The sequence below is a fragment of the Oculina patagonica genome, chromosome 6, assembly GCF_052425735.1.
Source record: "Oculina patagonica isolate OP01 chromosome 6, crgOcupat, whole genome shotgun sequence".
In the NCBI taxonomy this organism is placed as follows: Eukaryota; Metazoa; Cnidaria; class Anthozoa; order Scleractinia; family Oculinidae; genus Oculina; species Oculina patagonica.
Genome location: NC_135763.1, coordinates 16936445 through 16950723, shown reverse-complemented (window position 1 = coordinate 16950723; position 14279 = coordinate 16936445). Strand labels below are relative to the sequence as shown.

General features: G+C 38.3%; 1 protein-coding gene across 1 annotated transcript; it reads left to right on the top strand.

Moving 5' to 3' along the window:
- The first annotated feature begins 241 nt into the window (after positions 1-241).
- On the top strand, positions 242-12449 carry LOC144655883 (uncharacterized). The gene is made up of 2 exons (XM_078516056.1): positions 242-338; positions 7446-12449. The coding sequence occupies exons 1-2, from the start codon at positions 278-280 to the stop codon at positions 11564-11566; spliced, it is 4182 nt and encodes a 1393-aa protein (XP_078372182.1). The 5' UTR covers positions 242-277; the 3' UTR covers positions 11567-12449.
- Positions 12450-14279: the final 1830 nt, after the last annotated feature.

Below are 14279 nucleotides of genomic sequence, written 5' to 3'. Positions count from 1 at the left end.
CTCTTTTTTAATTATGTTTTTAATGATTTTAATGTAAAAGACATTTAGTAATGCAAGTAGTTTTATTGTAAATAGTCGTGCTTTTTTTATGAATTAGCCCCTCGCAGCCACTTCCAACGTCAACGACTTTAAATAAAATACCTGCACCTATATACACCAAGCCTTGTATGATGAATCTTCCGACGTAACGGCCTCACTTTCAAATTACGTTTCCGTTTCGACTTCCGCTTAGTTTAAAACAAAGCTTAATTCGCACAGCTTACAATCAACTTCAAAAATGGAAACAACAAGATGCAGAACTATCGCACTTCTCTTGTTGCTGTGTCTCGTCTTTGGAGGTAAGGTTTTGCTAGAGGCTAACTGGATTAAATCTCGTGAAAAAATTGTTTACTTACACGTTGACGGTTACAAAAGAAAAGGAGCGCAAACGACACAACAAAGATTAACGTTTTGGGGCCTAAAACATTGCAATTTATTGTACATGTTTACAGTCGCCTGTCTGCAAAACAAATGGTTATATTCATTATATCCATAACCACAATATGATCGCTTGTATCTTGACGACTTATCTGCCCTCCATTTTCTTCATGAAGCATGCGGATTATGCACACAGCTGTTAACATGGGAAGTACATTTTCTTGGGCATAAAATTCGCTAAAAACCAGAAGTCTGTAAAAATTTCGCAGTTTAACACTTTTGTTCGCAGGCTTATTAAGAATGTGTCCATAAGAGGACCAGGCAACAGGTGATACAGCTCATATCACCGATTTTGCCCAAACTTAGCATTAATGTTGGGTATGGTGAGCTATTTACTGTGGCAAAACATCAACTCAAAATATTTTATTCCCTTCAAGTTATGGCACCTTTTGAAAAAATGGCCATTTTTCACTAATTTATGCATATTTAATTAGCTGACTTTGATTGACCAGTTCCACAAGAAAAAAAGACTTCTGAAAATAAAATTCACTGCGTTATATTCTGTGGTTATTAGGCTTTAAGTACAATAATTCACTTCAACCGTCTGATTTGATTTCTTCTCCTCAAACGGTCTTTTGGAAGGTACACATTTCGTACTGTTGGAAATAGCCTTTAACTAGTGCCCAATATCTCCCATGAGCAACAACTTATATACATTATTCTTACATGGGTAATGAAATCCATCATTAAACTTCACAAAAATGCCACAAAATGTCTGGGGACTTTAATATTCTATTAGTATTGAGGAACTAAACACACGTGACTTAACGATTTCTTGCTATTTCATCAAAATTCACCGAAACACAGAAGCCATTTATTTGCCTCAATTTGGCATAAAATCGGTACGAAATAGCTAATCAAGCATAAATCTATAGATAACAATCAAAATATTGGCGAAGATTGGCAGTTAGGGCATTTTTCGGAGCATTTTCAGATCCATATAATTCGGCAATGTTGTGATAGTAAATGTAAAAATAGCAGCGAAAGATTTTCTTCAAAAGCTCGCTCAATTCAACATTTAGGCACATCAAAGTTAAGAAACAAGAAAGTAATACTACATACATGCCACTTATCGACACACAGATGCTTTGTTTTGAAGAATTTGTTCTTCCTCGCTGCACTTCGATCCTTCGATCGATCTCAATTGACATGTACTGTTGCTTTGAGGCGCGATGAACTTAGCCAATACATCGTGGTTCATTCTTCGTGAAAGGTGTAAACAGGTTGTCAATAAAGTCATTCAAAGAGCTGTTCAAAGTTCACGGAAGGACACTTGTCTCAGCCAGTTTGCATGAAATAAATTTAACTGGAAAATAAACAGCCGCCATGTTGTATTTCTACCTTTGAGCCTGCCGTTTCAGTCAGCGGTACGGGCGTTCACTGGGGCAAGTACGTAGTGTAGTCATCATATAGTTGTTTTACTAAATCCTATATAGGGATATTCATAGAAGGGATACATAGCCTAGCCCTACACAGCTATACACGCCTATACATAGCCCAACACAGCTATACACAGCTATACACACTCGTGTTCATTTGCTTTTCCTCCGCAAATGTTTGTTTTCGTCGGAATAAGTAGCGCATGGCGTTATCTACCCTCTGAACAACCGGGGCTTGATCTTAGCCTTATAAGTAGTGTACGTTTCTTGTAAAAGTGAGAATTTTTTCAACTTCTCCATTGAATTTTTTTGCTAAATAGTTGAAGAGAAATACACTGGATGCAGTGTAATGTATGCGATGCAATCGGTTTTGATGCTCTGAAATTGAGCTCTGAAATGTCGGAAACCATTAAATAATCAGAGCAAGTTTTTCCATCTTATATCAGGTTAAAACTAGTATGTTTATTGTTTTTTTGGTTGTTTCTGTCTTTTTTAGGAGGTGGGGGAGGGGGTGAATATGGACATTCGAAGAAATGGCGGTCAGGTTGTTAGCCTGGCCTGTGTACATCTATTCCTTCTGTTCAAATCGTCTATATTATATTACACTTTGGTAGCTAGGAGACTGAATTTGTACCCACTCTCTTTTTCGGGATCCCACAAAGTTCTCCATCTGTCCATTTACCGATAAACGTCATTACGGCAGTTTTGTTTTAGAAAAGGGCTTTTATGGGGACAAATTTTTCCTCTTGAATGCCCACATTGCAAGTGACGAATTGCGGCTTCAAATGATAATTTTCTTCATCACCGACTCAATTCAAGTGGCTATGTGAGTTACAAAGACGCGAATGCAGACTTTTGTAGAGTGCTTAAACCCCGCATTAAAACTAATTATAAAATGTCCGAGTAATTGCGCGCGCTGTGATTGGTCAGTTTGAATTCATTATAGCTCAATAAAGCACGCTGCATACGTCACGCGCGTGCTTTATCGAGTTTTATTATATGGCTACAATAGTACGCGCTTTGATTGGCTGCTGAGCGGGCATTATTTTCTTGTAATGACCGGGCATTATTAAAAATTTTCTTGGCTCGGCGGTTTTTATATGGTTTTTTGAGTTGTGAGTAAAAGCTACTAGCGCAATTGCGAGAACGACAAAAAATTCCGACAAAATGTAACTATCTTTTCAACAACTGAAAGAAAAATATTAGCATACCGATACTTCTTTAGTATGAGCGACGAGAGAGCCACAGAGAGCGAGAGCGAGTTTCACCTCGGTGTTTTTTAGATATTTCAGTTTAGAGTGGCGCTAAAAACGTACCCTCGCTATCGCTCGGTCAATACATCAAGGCCTCGGTCTGAGATTCCCCTGTAATGACCTCACTCTCGGTTAATAAGTAGTATATAATGCACGCTGCTTACGTCACGAGTTTTAGCGCGCGCAATTTCTTTAACATTTCATAAAAGAAATAAAAACTTTCTCCTCGTGCATTGTTGAGTTATGTGTAGCGTCTTTTATGCTAAACATAATTGTTTATGCTCCAAAATGACGCTAAATGGCGGTATAAAACTGCTCCGACGTTTCGGCAATACTGCCTTCTTCAGGGTGCCACTCCAAAAAAAGGCAGTATTGCCGAGACGTCGGAGCAGTTTAATACCGCCATTTAGCGTCATTTTGGAACATAAACCATTATTTTGATTTGGTTTTCGTGCATGCCGACCGTTGAACAGAAAAATCAAGAACCCTGTTTCGGTGAAAGTCAAATGGAACAGTTTTTTTTCTGGAAAATCTCTTCGGAAATTGACGGAACGTCAGAAATTTAATTACCATTTGTAAGGTTTCCCAGTTCTAGTCTCCCATCCTTCAAGTCTCCCAACAACGGAAAGAAATAACAGGAAACTGAGCTACAAATGGTAAGCGACATCTATTTCGGTTAGTTTGCTAATTTTGGAAAGAAGCCTTTCCATTTTTCAGTGGTCATTCCAACCGGTTCTCTCCAACAAATGGTAAGCACCCTAGAGTTCGTTCAGCATCACATTGCGATAAACACGTCAAGCTGTAGCGGAGGAAATTGTTTTCCCTACGACAATTTGAAAATATTCTCATTTTCATCACAAACGCATCCAACGAACACTCGCGGAGGAAAAGCAAATGATCGCGCGTGTGGTCACGCGTGATGGACGCGTGATACCCAGTGAACGGCCGTACCGCTGACTGAAACGGCAGGCTCAAAGGTAGAAATTCAACATGGCGGCTGTTTATTTTCTAGTTAAATTTATTTCATGCAAACTGGCTGAGACAAGTGTCCTTCCGTGAACTTTGAACAGCTCTTTGAATGACTTTATTGACAACCTGTTTACACCTTTCACGAAGAATGAACCACGATGTATTGGCTAAGTTCATCGCGCCTCAAAGCAACAGTACATGTCAATTGAGATCGATCGAAGAATCGAAGTGCAGCGAGGAAGAACAAATTCTTCAAAAGGAAGCATCTGTGTGTCGATAAGTGGCATGTATGTAGTATTACTTTCTTGTTTCTTAACTTTGATGTGCCTAATGTTGAATTGAGCGAGCTTGTGAAGAAAATCTTTCGCTGCTATTTTTACATTTGCTATCACAACATTGCCGAATTATATGGCTCTGAAAACGCTCCGAAAAATGTCCCAACTGCCTTTTCTTCGCCAATATTTTGATTGTTATCTATAGATTTATGCTTGATTAGCTATTTCGTACCGATTTTATGCCAAATTGAGGCAAATAAATGGCTTTTGTGTTTCGGTGAATTTTGATGAAATAGCAAGAAATCGTTAAGTCACGTGTGTTTAGTTCCTCATTACTAATAAAATATTGAAGTCCCCAGACATTTTGTGGCATTTTTGTGAAGTTTAATGATGGATTTCATTACCCATGTAAGAATAATGTATATAAGTTGTTGCTCATGGGAGATATTGGGCACTAGTTAAAGGCTATTTCCAACTGTACGAAATGTGTACCTTCCAAAAGACCGTTTGAGGAGAAGAAATCAAATCAGACGGTTGAAGTGAATTATTGCACTTAAAGCCTAATAACCACAGAATATAACGCAGTGAATTTTATTTTCAGAAGTCTTTTTTTCTTGTGGAACTGGTCAATCAAAGTCAGCTAATTAAATATGCATAAATTAGTGAAAAATGGCCATTTTTTCAAAAGGTGCCATAACTTGAAGGGAATAAAATATTTTGAGTTGATGTTTTGCCACAGTAAATAGCTCACCATACCCAACATTTATGCTAAGTTTGGGCGAAATCGGTGATATGAGCTGTATCACTTGTTACCTGGTTCTGCCCTGTTCTCTCACGGGCACACTCTTAAACCATATCTTGCATTTGAATACCGTTATTTAGTCCATGATAACGGCCGGGAGAAAATTACTATCCAGAAGCCATGTATATTGTTTAATTAAACTATTACGTTCAAACACAGCACAAGAAAGTTTTCAAAATCAGATATCTGAAATAGTAAACATTTCAAGTCTAAATATACTTAAGAAAATAACAAACGTAGAATAGCTGCGCTAAAAGCGCGAACATTACTCGTTTTGTTAGTTTCCCATACATTTGTCCATATGAGACGAAGTTAACTTTCGCGAGACAATTTACGCAATAAACATCCTTCAAATTTTGTCAGCGGAATGTTTGGCTAGATAACGTTGGCGTAAAGACTATCACAACTGCAATCTAAGGAAACTAATTGTTTCGCGCTCTAATTTTAACACGGTGGCCTCGAAATGTATTTGCTATGCATTAATGAGTAAGGTGTGTACTCGGAATTCTGGAGAACCTTCGAGTTGGTTACTAAGTTTTAAGCTATTTCTTGCTCTATTCATTTTTGGGCGAATATAATTTGCATGAACGAAAATCAAACCTAGTATTTAATGTATATAGCTCTTTTTCTTTTCGCTCAACGAGCCCCAGCCGCTCTACTTGTATTGAATTGTACTTGTGATTAAACTCGTACATTCCACGATAAATTAAAGCCTCTACCCAAACATAACTGGCCTTACGGTACGAAACCTGGAAAATGAAAGGCAAGTTAAGGAAGTTTATTTCGGTTTCAGGCTGAGATAAAGAAGTCCAAGGGCAAACATCAGCGAGTATTTTTAAAGCCAAAATTAAACATTCACATATCATCGTTCAATACTCGCAAACGTGTTTTTCATTCTTAATTATTTACACAAAACATTTTTTTTTTAATATTGACTAACTTATCGAAAGTATGATGAAAAATGTTTATATCTGACGCTCAAAACGGCTAAAGCGTTCCGCTTAAAAAAATCCGAAAAACTTTTGATTTTGAAAACGGCTTCGATTCTTCCTGCTCCGAATTTCGAAAAATTAATTGAATAAACTAATTCAACTATAATTTTTCATTGAGATATCGGATATTAACGCGATTTTTTTTTTGACGACATGGCCTGGAAAAAAAAGGAAAGTCGTAAACTCACCGACAGTAATTGCTTTACTCAATGGTGATTTGCAAAAAGGATTAAACCACTTTGGATTTATGCAAGGCGTCCTCAAATTTCAAGTGGAACGCTTCAGCCCTTGCATTGAGAAGCTAAGTTGGTTCATTTCTCAATCAGCGTTTTAATTTACGTCTATCTCGCTGTCCAGCAGTCAAGGTCAGCCCACAAGTATTTTGGCTTGGCTCTTAGTTTCATTACTCCTTAAGAAGTAAGAAAACATTGGTGTTTTGTAAAAATTTAGACAATTTTTTTGTCAAGGTGCTTTAGATTTTAGCATTATATAGCTCTAAAGGTTGTCATGTTTCGGTAATCTTGCTAACCTTGGCTGACACGTCCACGAATGTTTCAGTTATTATGGCTAATTTTCTTTTTTAAAATTTCTTTTTCATCATGTTTATTGGTTCATTATCATTTATTTGTCATAATCCCGTTGGAGTATTCCGATTTGTGTTTAATTGCAACATAGAGATCTCAAGTCCATACCTTCCAACAACACAAACAGGTCTAGATACAATTTAGGTATTTAGCTACAACAAGGTTTATTTGGCTTTATTAGTCAGTTGCAGCAGAATTTGACGCAGAAAGTTGAAGCTAGTGATTGCAAACGAATAAAAGTCCGTGGAAGACAAAGAAAGACTCTCGGTTTCTTCGCGTGTAGTAGGCGCGGTCAACCCCTCAACACTTGATCTATAACTTCGTTTCCAAAATGGCAACAAATCTCGTCTTTGTGTTTAAATCATTTAAAGCTGCCATAAAGTTATTTTTCATTACTAACATTTTTTTATTAGTTTACCGTCCAAGAAGAACGCTTTGCAAGATCAACAAGGTGCACAAAGTGGCTACATTTTCGCAGTTATCGAAAAAAGCAAACATTTACTTTTTAAACACCAATCAAAAATAATAAACAAATGAATAAATAAATAAATAAATAAATAAATAAAAGATAAAAAATAAATATTTAGAGAGGAAGTCACATCAGCCGTAAATGGTTTTCTTGCGGGTCCTCTATCCAAGTCGAATGTTCCCGCTAACATCTTCTCCATTTTGTTTAGTTTTGTTATCACTAACATCTTCGCAATTTTGTTCCAGGACGTGCATCTATTGGAAAGAACTTGTACATTTCCCGTGCGTCAGGTACCGACAGTTGGTCATGTGATCAAGAAAAGCCATGCAAAACCATTTGGCGAGCAGTCACGTTGGCGTCACGCGGGGATCTCGTTTACTTGGATGGCAATAACACTGAAAAAGATCCCTACACCTGTCAATCAGGACATTCACAGCATCCGGGAATTAACATCAACAAGAGTCTATCTTTAATAGGATTTGGTCCCATGCCTCCTCAGATACGATGCTCAGAAGGGACAAGTTTAACTTTTAATGGTTCTCATATTGCATCAGACATGGATGTCACCTTATCACGACTGTTACTAAAAGAAACCTTCGTTTGTTTTCAAGATTTTTCTGCCAAGATTGATGGTTGTTCATTCCAAGGTAGCCATCAAAGTTTGCAATTTGTTTTGAGAAATAACAATGTTTCGACCATTCAAATAACAAACTCGAGCTTTGTTGGAAACAGTCAGTGTATATCTGTTGTTGTCAACAGTACAATTGATTTGGCAGCGACTATGCAAATAATTGTCAAACTTAAGAATACTACTTTCGATCGCAACACTATGTCAGATAACGGATGGGGCATGTCCATTATCGAGTCTCCTCACAATAACCGGACCGTAAGCTGCAACATAACCATGGACAATGTAACATTTTCCCGCAACAAGTTCAGTTCAAGAGGTCTTCTTTTCTTAAAGCTAAAAAGTGGTATACAGAACATCCACCTTCAGGGCGTGGCATTCATTGACAACAATCCATTATCAGGGCGAGATTTTGTGGTGGGCGACATTCACAGTGAATGCATCTTTTGCAGCACTCTTGTAAATGTCGTCATCGACGCAAGCAAGTTCACAAGTAAACATGCACGGCTAATGCTTATTGATGCCGCAACCATTTCTTTGCAGATCCAAAACTCGCGTTTTCGTGACCACAGAGTAGATGGAAATGGCGGAGTCTTTTCTCTAAGTGGAATTAATCTTTGCACGTTAAACATTTTTAATTCATCGTTTGTAAACACGAATGCTTCTCAAGGTGGGGCGATCAACGCTAAATGCGAAATAGTCCGTTTTTGTTCTCAAGATAACACTTTTACAGGCAACACAGCGATGCCTAGAAATGGTGGAGCGGTGTTTATTGATACGTTTGGCTTTTTATCAGGTAATTCAGGCAAATCATCCCACATTAATATCAACAACAGCCATTTTACTTCCAATTATGCGGCTGGTTCTGGTGGAGCTTTAGCTTTTTCACTTCCAAAAATACCCAATGATCGCTGGAGAAGCAACCCCTGCCAGATCATAATAGAAACTTCCACATTTTCAACAAACTATGCATCAAAAATGGGGGGTGCAATATTTGTTGGACTAATAAACCCGCAAAGTATTGTTATCCTTCAAAACGTGATCATGGAATCAAATGGCGCGAGACATGGAGGAGCTCTTGCAATCCCTGTTCAAATTTTTGCATTAAAAGTACACCAGGCTAGATTTCTAAGAAACACAGCTCAAGGCAAAGGCGGAGTTTTGTACGCAAGGAAAGTGAAAACAATCGAAGTTGAGGACTCTTATTTCGAAGGTATTTTGCCTTCTGGAGAGATGCCAGGATTTGGAAGTGGATTCGGGGGAGCGTTATTTTTACCGGGAACAGCCTTGTCTTCCAGATCCATTTCAATAATAAACACAACATTCAAATATTTTTTAACAGGAAAACTAGGGGGTGTTATATACCTAACGCGCCACGACGAAGAAAACATCACATTTGTAGTTAAAAGATCTCGATTTTTGGATAATGCTTCGTTTAAAAAGTTAGGAGGCGCCATATTCCTGTCACTGGTACAAGATACTCAGAAAGATCCAGGATGTCTTCCAGATAGTCAAAACGATGCTGCTCAAAATTATCCTTCATGGCATTACAAAAGTCATGTGATCTTTGAGGACACAACGTTTCAAAGAAATGTTGCAGATCTGGGTGGTGCTGTGTCTTTAGGAAATGGCAAAGCAATATTTCGGAATTGTAACTTTGTTGACAATTTCGCAACAGCTCAAGGTGGTCATATCTACACGTCGGCTGGATCAGCAAGCGTTATAGTTCAAGACAGTCTTTTCCTGCAAACTAAGAAGGAGTTACAACTGCTAGCAGTTAATTTCTCAAAGACTTCCTCTATTCATGCGGAAAGTTCAGGAGCACTTAAAGTATACAATACAACAATGGATGCCAGGCCCTATGGAAGTACAGGTCCCCTGTTGTTCGTAACCAACGGAAGACTTATAGATGTTGGAAATTTGACAAAGTTTTACTGTCCTGTGGGAAGTAAAATGGACATAGTTGACTTTTCAAATCTTCTCATCACTCGGTTTAACAATACAAATTGCAAATTAAAGGTTACCACACTTGCCTATAGCTGCTCAGTATGTGGCGTAAATTCTTACAGTCTACAGCGTGACCGGGCGATTGGTTCTCAGTTAGTGACAGGATTTCAATGTCTGCCGTGTCCATTTGGAGCAAAATGTTCCCAAAATATAGTAGCAAAATTTAACTTTTGGGGTTTTCAAGAGCAGCTTAATCCCCCAACGGTACAGTTTGCCATGTGTCCCATTGGTTATTGTAATTCACCTGCAAAAGCGAATTTTCCACAATACAATGGCTGCCAAGGCAACCGATCTGGTATCTTGTGTGGACGCTGTAATGACAATCACACGGAGACACTTTACTCTACACACTGCAGACCATCACATCAGTGTCATGATTTCTGGTTTTGGCCGCTGACTGTGATTTATGTATCGCTTATGGCACTGTACTTCACATTTAAGCCTCCTTTTGTGCCATGGATCAAGCGTCAAATTCTGTGGTTCAAAGAAAACGAACAAGAGGACCAAGAGAATGGCTATGACAAAGGCTATCTGAAGATTCTCTTCCACTTTTATCAGGCAGCAAATCTTTTCCTCGTCTCCAACTCCTCACAACTTGTCATTAAAACTAATCTTATTGACCCACTAATAGGATTGTTTAATTTTCAACAAACGTTGTCTCCAAGTGGATTTATTTGTTTATTCCCTGGCCTCACTGTGGTGACTAAGCAGTTCTTTTCTGCTTCATACGTTTTTGGTACATTGCTCATGATATGCGCCTTTTGTGTTGTGCATTGGGTAGTTCAAAAGTTTCGAGGTCAAGGAGTCCCATCTGTTGGTCCCTATGTTGGTGGTATCTTGCAAACCCTGTTGCTAGGATACACAACTCTAGCCTCTGCTAGCTTTAACCTGCTACGCTGTGTTCCCATTGGCTTAGAGAGGCGCTTGTTTTATGATGGTAACGTTATTTGTTTTCAGTGGTGGCAATACATGTTGATTGTATTTGTCTGCACGTTTGTAATACCCTTTGTGTTTGTATTGCTTTTGGGTTCTTACAAGTTGTACAGTGGAACTCTTTCTGTGGGAAAGTTTCTCTTGGGCTGTTTTTTCCCGTTACCATCAATAATCTACTGGTCATTTGCCTCTTTAATTAGTAAAAGAAGTAATCCAGTCGTTGATAACCCATCTCCACGCCAGTTCTCAAAAAACTATGTAGAGAGGGTGCTTTACGATTCCTTTAAACGGCCTGAAGATGGTAGAAAACTGTCGTTGAGCTGGGAAAGCGTTATGATCGGCCGTCGGCTAATTCTCATTGTGCTGAGAGCTTTTGTCAGCGACCCATTGCCTCGTCTTCTCATCATGAGTTTTTTTGGTGTTTTGTTTCTTCTTCATCACGTCTCGACTCAGCCGTTTCGTGATAGTATTGCCAACAAAGTAGAGACCACTTCTTTGCTGTTTATTGTTATAGTGGGGTTGTTGAACGTGTTTTTTGCTTCATTTCTGTCATTGGCTGTTCCATTTAACGATCATTTTAGTTCTTGGTTGAATGTCTTTCAAGGAGTAGAAGTCGTCATTCTCTGTCTCATGCCTGGGCTTTTTGGGATTCTTGTGATCACTGCTGTTTTATCACAGTTGTGCCGGCTAGGTGTTGTAGTTTGCCGTGTGTTGTGTCACTTTTGCTGGATTTGTTTCCGCTCTCCTTGCAACAACCAAGCTGACGAGACGAGACCGCTACTGGCTCTATCTAACTGAACTGCCTGTTGTACGCCTGAGGCAATGACAAAGGAAACATTGCGTTTCCTATGAAACCTGTTGTTTTACTTAACACATAAGGAGAACTTTAACAGTCTTGTCCCCGTAGGGAGTAACTAGAGAAGATTTATGTAGTTATCTAGCTGTTAATTTTAATTGTAAAAGAAAATAGTGCATGGGAGAATTGGCATTCTTTTCGGGATCAGGGGGTCAAAGTGTCACTAAGGAGGATAAAATAACTTACTGATGGAATTTCATCAGCAGAAAGGACTAAAATGCATATATAAATGTTTACTTTTCATATTCACAATACATTTTATGACGAAATTACTAACAAACATTCAATCTACCTGCATTGGATTTTTAAGCGCTAAATTGCCGGAGGATTTTGTGCCATCGCGGAGGTCGTTTCTTCGACGAATATACCAAACAAGGTCGTTCAAGCCTGCATTGGAAACTTAACTCTTGAATTGCCTTTAATTTTTGAGGTTCAATTTTTTTCCAATAATTTACTTTGATAACTGAAACTGTCAATGAGCAACAGCAACAGAAAGACCTATCCTTGAACATAAAATGCTACCCAAGAGTCAATGAAAAAGTAGCTGACAGCAAAGCCCGTGGATTTCCTGTGACAGAAAGTCTTAATGGCGAGATCGTTGGTTAAAAAGTGACAAGTATAACAATAATGATGTAATTTTAAGATATAGTTTGATAATTGTTACAGTATTTAGTCTGTAATTGTGTTTTATGTTTAAAACAACGAAGCACCATAACGAGCTTGGCACTTAAAGTCGTCCAAAATTATCCTCAGCTGTAGGATAGCTTAAAATGAAAATGGTAGTCTCAGGAACGTAGAAAACGTTGAAAGGATAATAAATGCAAAAACAGGAATATGGATGGTGTGCCGTAAAATAGTTGGTACAGTTTAACCCTCGGACGTACAACCAAATTCATACCCCACCATCGTTCAAAGGGGGGTGGGGGGATGGATCCCCTCCCCGGAGTTTTCGTTATATTAAATTATTTTGCACTGATAAGAAAGCCAGCAGCTTACTCTACAATATGACGTAATTTAAATTGATTGGCTGTGACGTCATATGACGTCATTGCGGTCATTAGAGCCGCCATCAAGGATCGCCATCTTAGATTTTAACATTTTCTTAGAAAGCCACAAAATAACGGAAATTTACATCGACTACAATTTCCATGCCAACTAGCAAACAGCTTTGCATCATTAAAGTGGCATCTGTTGAAAGTCACTCGAGTTAAGGTCACGCTTTAGTTTACTTAACAACAATTTAGGGTAAAAGTGGTCACTAACAACAATAATAATATGTTTAATAGACTGTAAGGGAAGGATAAACGTCCGTCTGTAGAATTAAGCCCGCAAAATATAACAGCTTGTCAGCGGTCTATCCATTATGTAACGCAAGCTAATATTATTGTCAACTTCTTTGACAACCTTGCCGAGACAAAACACGCATGTAAGACGGTCAAAGGGCAACACATTCACGCCAAGTACTTGTGTCCTCCTGCCTTTGCATTCTGTGTGTTCCTTTTATGTATACAGTGCTTATGTTTTAGACGTGTATTTCACCAAAATGCTTGTTTAATGTAAAGAGATAATAGAAAATGAAAAAAAAGACAATTTTTGTCCACTTTAAATTGAGCAGAAAGCGTGACTAATAAATACCCTTTCAAATTGTTTCACCTATATTTAATTTTAATGGGTCAAAACTATTTTGTTCTATTCTCTTTTTTTGGAGATAATTTCCTTGCTTCGTCCTCAAGGCCTTTTGTCAAAATAAGGTACTGCCAGAAGCCCTGTTCGCCTTATAATATCGCAGGCTCATATTTCGCGAACTTTGATTTCCAGTTTGGAAGCATAGCATTACTTTGTGTTTATTGTGTGACAAGTAACAGACAACCTACAAGCAAAATGGCAAGGTGCAGTCTTTTTTCGCTTTTCATCTTGTTGTGTGCCATCTTTAAAGGTGAGTTCTTACGTTCAATAGCTTGAATGAATTAGTTATAGCCACTGGGGGAGTAAAACAAGAATGAGTTGCATGTTTTAGTTGCTACGGCCTTGGGAAACTTTCTTATGTCCGAGTGCTCTTTGCAGCAGTATTTGAGGTTCTTTTTGTCAGAGTGGATATAATAATGTAGGTTAACACTTAAAGTATTTTGGAGCGACTCTGATCTGGTCACTAGACTATTTCGTCTCCTTCATTTTCGTCAGTTTGCACCGTAAATCGAACTCGTTTCTTAAATTGTGCAGTTTGCTTGTAGCTTTTTTCAAGACTTCAAGCTGTGTTTGTATTGAATTGAGCTTGGTATTTAACTCAATTCCACCATAATAAAGAGAATTAAACAGCTATTCGCCGTGTAAAATCCAAAGACAACTTCCAATAAGCGGACGTGAGACGGTACATGTAGGAAGGGGCGAAAGGTGAAGATGAATACTGTCACGAAAACTGCGATATTTTCTGTCTCTTTAGTTCTGGAGAGCAAAAGATTTTATGGTGGAGCTATTTAGCGGATATTGAGTGCCATCTGATCAATTTAATAAAAACTATAAGAGCTATAAGTAGAGCTATAAATGATGTAAATACTAAAAAACTTTTCATGGTCACGCGCGGCGTATTATCAACACTACCAAGTGTTCAAGTGTCCCGGGGTATCCAATCGAACAAAATCGAACCAAAAATCAATC

Bases quoted from the DNA above. Each gene is read 5' to 3' on its own strand.
- LOC144655883 (XM_078516056.1), top strand. From the start codon at position 278: ATGGAAACAACAAGATGCAGAACTATCGCACTTCTCTTGTTGCTGTGT. The intron at 339-7,445 runs GTAAGGTTTTGC...ATTTTGTTCCAG, and splicing joins GCTGTGTCTCGTCTTTGGAG to GACGTGCATCTATTGGAAAG.